At 44.2% G+C, this 8,954-nt stretch overlaps 1 protein-coding gene across 1 annotated transcript in view; it reads left to right on the top strand.

Annotated features, from left to right (window-relative positions):
- Positions 1 to 6,391, top strand: part of PINX1 (PIN2 (TERF1) interacting telomerase inhibitor 1) — a 63,758-nt gene extending 57,367 nt beyond the window's left edge. Inside the window, exon 7 of the mRNA XM_027742510.2 lies at positions 3,345 to 6,391. Coding sequence (XP_027598311.2) covers positions 3,345 to 3,941 — 597 coding nt within the window. The 3' untranslated portion in view covers positions 3,942 to 6,391. The remainder of the gene's footprint in view (positions 1 to 3,344) is intronic.
- The last annotated feature ends 2,563 nt before the right edge of the window (positions 6,392 to 8,954 follow it).

The raw sequence follows: 8,954 nt of genomic DNA on the forward strand, positions 1-8,954 counted from the left end.
GTGCAAACCTTCTGAACTCCTCTGCTTAACCAAAGGAACATTTGTTTTTATGCCTAATGTATTTTATAAAAAGAAACGTGTAGAGTTCAAGTAATATTTGCCTTCAATTACAGTAATTAAGTTGTCAGGACTTGAAGTCACCAAGGGAATAAGAAAATCCTTTCCTGGTTGGCCAGGGGGTGACTGTGTTCTGGTCCCAAGTGCGTTTTACATCTTGGGGTGGGGAGGGAAACTGTTCTGGCTGAAAACCTGGGAGACTGTTTGTCCTTTTGCAATCCAGGGTGTCAAAATCCTGCTGTGGGTAGGGGGAAAATGCCCTGTTTCACTGTGCTGCTGCAGGGCAGCAGGTTTGGATCTGCTGGATCCATGGGCTGAGGCCAACGGTGGGAGGGTCAACAGGGCCAAGTGCCGGGTCCTGCACTTGGTCACAAACAACCCCCTGCAGCTCCAGGCTGGGGCAGAGTGGCTGGAAAGCTGGAAAAGGACCTGGGGGTCCTGGTTGACAGCAGCTGAACACAAGACAGGGTGTGCCCAGCTGGCCAAGGAGGCCAATGGCACCTGACTTGGATGAGCCCTGGTGTGGCCACAGGATCAGGGCAGTGCCTGTCCCTCTGTTGGCACTGCTGGGGCACCTCCAGTGCTGGGGGAAGCTCTGGGCCCCTCAGACAAGAGAGACATGGAGGGGCTGGAGCATGTCCAGGGAAGGGAACGGAGCTGGGGAAGGGGCTGGAGCACCAGGAGAGGTTGAGGGAGCTGGGGGGGCTCAGCCTGGAGAAAAGGAGGCTCAGGGGAGACCTTCTGGCTCTGCAATTCCCTGACAGGAGGGGGGAGCCAGGGGAGGTTCAGGTTGGACATCAGGAAGAATTTCTTCTTGGAAAGGGTTGTCAGGCTTTGGAAAGGGCTGCCCAGGGAGATGGTGGAGTCCCCACCCCTGGAGGTGTCCAAGGAACGACTAGACATGGCACTCAGTGCTCTGGGCTGGGGGACAAGGTGGGGATCAATCACAGGTTGGACTCGAGGATCTTGGAGGTCTTTTCCACCCTTAATGATTCAGTTATGCACTGGGATTCTGTGCTTGCTGGGTTAGGAGGTAGGTCTTATTAAAAGCAGTGTTACTGTAAACATAGCTCAATCCATTTATCCTGGAAATTTTGCCTTGTCAAACTTCTGCTGCAACTCCCCTTTCAAATGTCACCTGTATGTGGATGTGTGTGGACACATCCTGTTTTTCCCCATGTTCAACAACCTCTTTGCAGGCTTCTCTGCCAGAAGTCAAATAGTTTCAGTTACTCCATATACCTGCAGGAACACTACAACATATTCCTACAAGAAAAGTACCTGATTTTGGTAAGTGCCCACACAAACATTCCTGGAATCTCAAGTGCAGCCTTACTTTCGTTCCACTGGAACAGCTCTCCTGAAAGCAGATGTATGAGGAAATCCACTCGTAATGCATCACTAATGACACCAATTTTTGCATTCCTGCTCATGTGAGCAAAGGTTATGGATACAGAAGGAAAACCTTCCTCACAAACCCTGATAAACCCCACTTCAGGCAGCAAGTTTAACGATGCTCCAAAGAGAACCAGATCACTTATCTCCACCATCGTGCAATAACTGTAAAGTGTGGAGATAAGTGGGTTTATATCTCCCAGTTCTCTGCTGGCCTTCCCTGGGTATCAGTTTATGGCAGTAAAAGTGGCTGTGAAATATTACTGCCCTGATTTGGTGGTGTTTTATAGTCCCTTCAGTTCACATTCAGGCTGCATGGACAGAGTGGATGCTCTTATCTCTCAGTGCATTTATGAATGGAAAAACAGGGAATTATCTCAGTCATACTCACCATATTTGGCTGTAATAGCTGTGATTTAGCTCTCTTTCAAGAACAGGTTGTAGGCCAGATGTTGGTGAGGATTGTACTCCATCCTGACCGGCTCAGCTTTTCCCATCCAGAGGAGGGTGTTTGGTTACCTGCAGTGTGAACAAGGTTTTAAAATAAATTAATGACCTGAGGGAGCTGGGGGGGTTCAGCCTGGAGAAAAGGAGGCTCAGGAGGGAGCTTTTTGCTCTCCACAACTCCCTGACCAGAGCGGGGAGCCAGAGGGGTTCAGGCTCTGCTCCCAGAGAACAAGGGACAGGACAAGAGGAAACAGCCTCAAGCTGTGCCAGGAGAGGTTCAGGTTGGACATCAGGAGGAATTTCTTCGTGGAAAGGGCTGTCAAGCATTGGAAGGGGCTGCCCAGGGAGGTGGTGGAGTCCCCATCCCTGGAGGTGTCCAAGGAATGACTGGATGTGGCACTCAGTGCTCTGGGCTGGGGGACAAGGTGGGGATCAGTCACAGGTTGAACCTGATGATCTTGGAGGTCATTTCCAGCCTTAATGATCCTGTGATTCTTTGAAAATCTGGGACATTTCCAAGAGTCATTTATTACTTTTGCCAAGCAAAAGCCACAGAGGCTTTTTTTTGGGTGCTTTGCTATGTATGTGAACAAGCCTTAATTTCAGCTGCCTGTTTGGCTTGTTTATTTTGCAAATCACAGACAATTTAGCAAATTATGTATTTTCAACTTGTTGCATTTGTTGCTTTTTCAGAGTCACTTCTCTTTGTGCCATACAAAACATCCACTCCATAGCTATACTTTGCTTTTCGGTGTATATTTACTTTCTAGATACAAGACTCTTTTAATAACTCCTCACCTGCAACCAGCGCTGAGCAGCTCTTCATTTCATGTCTGCAGAAGCCTTGTAAGATGTAACCTGTGATGTCGTTTTTGCCATCTGATAACTTGTGATCAAATGGAGCCTGTTTAAATAACAACATCTGGGACACAATGACAGTGAAGCAGCTACGAAACAAACATTTCTGAAGATCAGATAAGATGGAAGAGATGCCTCAGTGCTGGATTGCTCCCTGGATCATGAGCCCTATGCTGGAGAGGGATTCCAGGCATGGGATTTCCTTTGTGCCACGGGCTAAGGGATTGTGCTGGATTATTTTTCATGTTGGTTTATGTCTTTTAGAGACGTGCTTTTGTAATACACTGAGTATGGAGGTAGTAAACTCAATCTGCAGTGAGTTGCACAGGAGTAGGTTAAATAAGGAATTCAAGTCAACTGAAAATTGTCTTGTTTTGTATTCTCTTGCTGCCTTTCATCCTTCCACCTCTAAACCTACAGCATCTTTTACATAAGGGCTGCTTAACTTCCACCCAAGTCTAAACTTTTACAGTTAATTTTCAAAGCACCACATTTCAATATTTTTCTTCTTAGTGTGCAAAAATCAGCTTTATATTTAAAGCCATTATTCCTGACTCTCACTCCTGCTTCTCTTTGTTCATTTGCAGGAGGATATTACTGATCCTGAGTCTCAGGAAGACAGGGACAAGAAGGATTGGCTCTCTGACCCTGCAGATGGTTCCAATACAGTGAAGAGCGTTCTCACTGTGCAGGAATATTTTGCCAAGCGCATGGCAAAGCTGAAGGGATCTCAGAAGGAACCAGAAACAAAGGTGGATAATTCCAGCCCAACGTCTGATGAAGCTTTGGATCTTGTGGAAGAGCTGGAAACCAAAGTGAAGAAGAAAAAGAAGAAGCAGAAGAGAGATGAGGAGGCAGAAAGGACAGAGCATTGCGAGAAACAGCCTGAAACTGGTGGTTTGGATGGAGAGGAACTGGATACTCCATTAAATGAATGTCACAGAGGGAAAAAGAAGAGGAAACATAAAGAGCAGCATGAAGGAGAAAACACCAGTTGTGATGAAAATATGGGCTATGGAGAAATTTATGTGGGAATAGCTGATGAGGAGGATCTTGGTGTAAGGGACCAGGAGGAAAAGCAGAAGAAACGCCATAAGAAGAAACACAAAAGGCAAAAGGAGGAGGTGGAGGAGTGTGTGGAAGGAGCCCCCAGGAAGAAAAAGAAGAACTGCAAGCACATTTGACCATTTCAGAGTCATGCTGGGGCTCTGAGGTGAATTAGAGGAGGACTCTGTGTAAGCTCAGCAGCAAACACGTCGTGTCCCAGGATAGAACATGGTGCTCCACCTCCAGCTGGGACCACGGCCTGGGTTCAAGTGTCTCTTCCAAAGGAGAACGTGGTGATGGACCAACATGAGCTTCAGTGCCACATTAAAAAGGGATCCAACACATGGTTCAGACTGTGAAAGGCAGGGAACTACTTTCTGCTGCTTAACACTGACTGTGTTTTTCCCAATCTAGGAAAAAATAACAAAAAAAGTCACCAAACTACTGCCTTTTTTATTAAAGTTGTTTTCACTTGTGAGAGCCCAGCTCTGCTTCTGGAAACAGGAGGGGGGTTGCAAAGCTGTTTGTGTTTTTTCACTGATTTTTGCAAAGTGGTGTCTAATTTTTTCATTGATCTCCTTTTACAACTAAAATGAATGTTGTTTCTTCCCAAAATACTTACCCTGATTAAAGGTTTACAGCTGAGTTTCAGTACTAGAGGATGAAATAAAAATGCCTCCCTGTGTTTTCAGACCAGTTGTTTTACTGTTGTGAAACAGCTGTAACTTTGCACCAAAGCTAAAGGAACTGTGTATTAACCATATATTCTTATTTAGATGTGCATTAACCATATCATTTATTAACCATATCTAAATCTGTCATTCTCAGGCAATATTCATGGTCTCTTCAGTGATGCATCTGGCATTCAGGAAGTTGGATAGAGCAAGTTTTTTTCTGAAATTAGGAGACCAGTAGATTTTCAAAGCAGTCAGATGCATTAGTATTGCCACTTCCACGTTGAAAACTTGCAGTTTAGATTTATAACCAAATTACAGCTTGTTCCTAATTGTGAGCCTGGAAATAAGTAATGCTGGAACTTAGCACTGCCAGGAGAAGTTTTGTGTGAGATCTTGAACGGTCAGCATGAATTTTGATGTGTTAATATCTCTCAGTTAAGAGCTGTCAGGAGAGATGGGTGAGCTTGGAAGTGGTGGAATGGGAAGGAGGATTCACCATCCTGGTGTCCTGCTCTGATATTCCTTCAGCCACAGCAAATGGACAGCACATCCCTGAAAACCAGCCAGTTGTCCTGGCCTAATCCAGAATTCAAATCCATTAGCTGCTCGTTTCATTAAGGCCTGGCTGTGTCTCATCAGTGTAAATCTAAAACACCCCATTGGCTGCTCTGCTGAATAAAATGGGTACATTTTTATATTGTCTTAGCTCAGTGGAGTTGCTTAACAGGGTTTGAGAAACATTGTCAAGATGCAGATGTTAATATGAAAAAAATTTCCTTCAGCTGCCTTTATTGTCCAGTGGAAGGAACTTCATCTGCAGCACAGACCACATGGCTTTGGGTGTTTGAGTTGCAGCTGAACTCTTCCTTTTTTTAAGATCTCTTGTTTTCCAGTGCACCTTTTTTTTTTTTTTTGCCCTCAGGACATGCTCATTCATTGCTGCAAAATTACTGTAGTTTTACTTATTGTATGGGAGAACAAGATGCCTTTCTTTGTGTTTCATGTCACATGCCAGTGGTTTTTAACCCTTAAAGCATCTCCTTTTCAGGAGAAATACAATTAATATCCAATATAATCCTGCTTGTTCCTGGCTTCCTTAAATGAACTACCACTTAATGCCATCAGGTTGCACTGAAGTTGGGAGTAAACTCCATGACTGAGGTGAAAAAATAATCTTTATGTTACCTCTTTGAATTTTTATTTATTAGTAGAATGCAAAAGTCTGAGTGTTTTCAATTTTTTTTAACTCTTAAGCAGCTGAACTTCACCGTTTGAATTTTTGTTTATTAGAATCCAAAAGTCTAATTAATTTTTTTTTTTTAACTCTTATGCAGCTGAACTTCACATCCTCTCTGGGATTTCAATTGCAAAAGGTGCTAGTCAAGGAATAAGGTTTCCTTCTCCAAATCCTGCTGGGCTTGTTTGTTTGTTCCCTCTATTAATCTTCCAGTTTCTGTGTGCTAATTCTTATGGGTGTTTGGCCACATTCCAGTACCAGTTACAGAAAGAGTAAAACCGGGAATAAATCTTTAAATTTATGGTGTCACTGCAGTTAAGTGCAGTATACCCAGGAATTTAAATCTGGCTCAGATGGAAGTATGAGCTACAAATGGAAGATTCTCTCTTTCTACAAGAAATACATGGCACTTTATCCCAGGAAATGTGGGATTGTAATGTGCCTCAAGCTCTGCGTGTGGTTGTAGGGGGGGAAAATCCTAATAAATAAATAAATAATCATAAATCATAAATTGCTTGTATTTGACACAAGCAATTCGTTTAAGTGCCCTGCTCTGTGTTAGTGGTCAGCCCTCACTGTGTTATTCAAATGAAAGGCTCTTCTTACAAGATACTGCCCAGTGAAATTGGAACAACAGGAACACGTTTCGAAGTAATAAATTATATCTATTTTTTTTGTTTGTAGTGGGTTGTGAGTTCAGTTTTAACCAAACCCTGGTTTGGCAAGAAGGTCTTTTTTAGAAAGCATAAGAAAAAGAATGACATCACTGCCCAAGTGGTGGAATTAGCAGAATGTGAGCACAAAAGGAACGACTTGGTTTCATTTCTGCGAAAATCGTACTTTTAAACTACAGGGTTTTTTGTTACACATTTCTCCATTGTCCCTAATTTATCCATTGTACTCCCACATTGCAGCACAAAATGATGTTCCTCCAAGTGGAATTACCTAGAAACTGAGCAAAATGGGGCTCTGCTTTCACGCCCAAGTGGAGGACGATGCACACGCAGCACAGATATCGAAACGTGTTCAGTTTTGGTAACCCCAGGTCACCAGTGGCAGAGAAGAAGATTTTCCTTTTTGCACTGGCAACATTCCAACATGATGGATTCTTGTGAGTTATTCCATTCTTTGCAGGTTTAGGGGTTGTTCTTTGCTTTGATCCTCGGAATTCCCTGTGGGCTCCACGGCCGCTGACGTGGTTTGCAAGTGAGATGTTAGAGCAGCAGTAGCAAAGGTGCTTGGAAATCCTGCAAGCACTGAACTATCCTGGGAAGCAGAGGCCATGGAAAAGTAGTCCTGGTACCAGCATTAGGCCAAAGTCTGCATGAGCTTTATGGGCTTTAGGAGTTTTGATCTTGGTGTGTCTGAGTGTGGAGCTTTCCTTGGAGCCAAGGATGGGATTCCACACTGGTGCACTCTGTGACAACCCCCATCTGTGGAACAGGCACCATTCCTGGAATTTCCTTCCAAGACGTTCTAGCTCCAGTGCTTTGCACACAGCCAGTGTAAATCAAAATCATGGAATTCTTAAGGTTGGAAAAGCCCTCTGAGATCATCGAGTCCAACTGTTCCCCCAGCACTGCCAAGGGCCACCACTGAGCCATGTCCTCAGGTGCCCTGTAGTAGCAACCAGGGTGAGTTTAAAACATAAATGCAAGACACTTTTAAAGATTTCAGAGCCACTTACCCTTGGGTTTAAGTGAATTTGAGTCCATTTGATGGTATCCAAGATGCTGCTGGAAACTGTGAATTGAAGGGGCTGGAGCGTGTCCAGGGAAGGGAATGGAGCTGGGGATGGGGCACCAGGAGCAGCTGGAAACAAGGGACAGGACGAGAGGAAATGGCATCAAGTTGTGCCAGGGGAGGGTCAGGTTAGGTTGGATATTGGGAACAGTTTCTTCACCAAAAGGGTTGTCCAGCCCTGGCACAGCTGCCCAGGGCAGGGGTGGAGTCCCCATCCCTGGAGGGATTTAAAAGCCGTGTGGATGTGGCACTTGGGGACATGAGTCAGTGGTGGCCTTGGCAGTGCTGGGGAATGGTTGTACTCGGTGATCTTTGAGGGCTTTTCCAACTTAAATGATTCTGTGACTCTGAAATGCATTTGGGAACAGCTCAGCATCATGTTCCTTGGTGCAATTCCCCTTTAAGCAGCTCTGATTCTCACTGCCTTCACATCATCAGCTCAGCAACAAAAATGAGCCTCTTGCTCCGATGGAATGAACCGAGTTTGTCCTGTTTAAACACACGGGACTGAACTTCTTGCAGGATCCACCTTCAAAAAGCACCATTTACGTCACGAAACCTCCAAACCTGCCAACACTAAGAGGAGGAAGGAAGCTCCAAGAAGAGAGGAAAACCACACAAAGTCTCTTGGAAGCACTGCCCAGCATCACGCCTAGCTGGAAAAAAAGATCTTGGAATTGTGTATCCTCGAGCAGCATAAGGTGGACATCCAAAGCCATTCTTTGCTTAATTCCTCATTCCTGGGCAGGAACCTCCAGGAAGGATCAGAGCTCAGAGAACTTGGGACAGCAACCAAGGCTTTTGTCTCTGTACCTGTCCCATCCAGGGATAAACCAACTTTTTCTTGGATCAGCAAACTTTTAGTGATGTGAGACTGGGAAATAGAGGAAAAATATACATTTTTGTGGTGGCAGAAGCGGGAATATTGTTACAAAAACAAATTGAAGCTCCATTTCTCAGCAAGTCAGAACTTAAAATTCGCTTCTGAGTCACTCAAAGTTGTTTTTTTTTTTATTCATATCTTAATCCATTTTTATAAATTTTAAACTGTAAGAGGGAAACTCCTGATGGTTCCTTTTGACCTAAAGGCACTAAAATATGTATATTTTTTAAACTTAAAGCTGCATTTTAAAAATAGAAATATTCAGCACCATGTGTGCTTCCTGAAAATTTTAGCATCTTTGAGGTTTTTGTCTGCATTTTTTTGTATAATGGGAAAGCTCTGGTTCTTTTTCCTAGAAAATAAATGGTGCAGGTAGCGATCCCTGGGGAAAACCTGGTGGAATCAGGGAGGATGGGCAGTGGGCAGGGTTGGGAACTGCAGCTCTTCTGCTGGGAACCCCCAGCTGTCTGTGCAAAAACTCCCCTTGGGAGCCTGAGAGTTTCATCAATAATTAAGGAACATGTGAATATTGAGCTAATTTAGGATTTGCACTTTCTCACACATTTTAATGTCCCTGAATTTTGGGGGGGAGGGGAAGTGGTGAAAATAA

This window comes from Pipra filicauda, unplaced genomic scaffold (assembly GCF_003945595.2).
Source record: "Pipra filicauda isolate LSUMZ 115617 unplaced genomic scaffold, ASM394559v2 scaffold132_size2486313_pilon, whole genome shotgun sequence".
NCBI lineage: Eukaryota > Metazoa > Chordata > Aves > Passeriformes > Pipridae > Pipra > Pipra filicauda.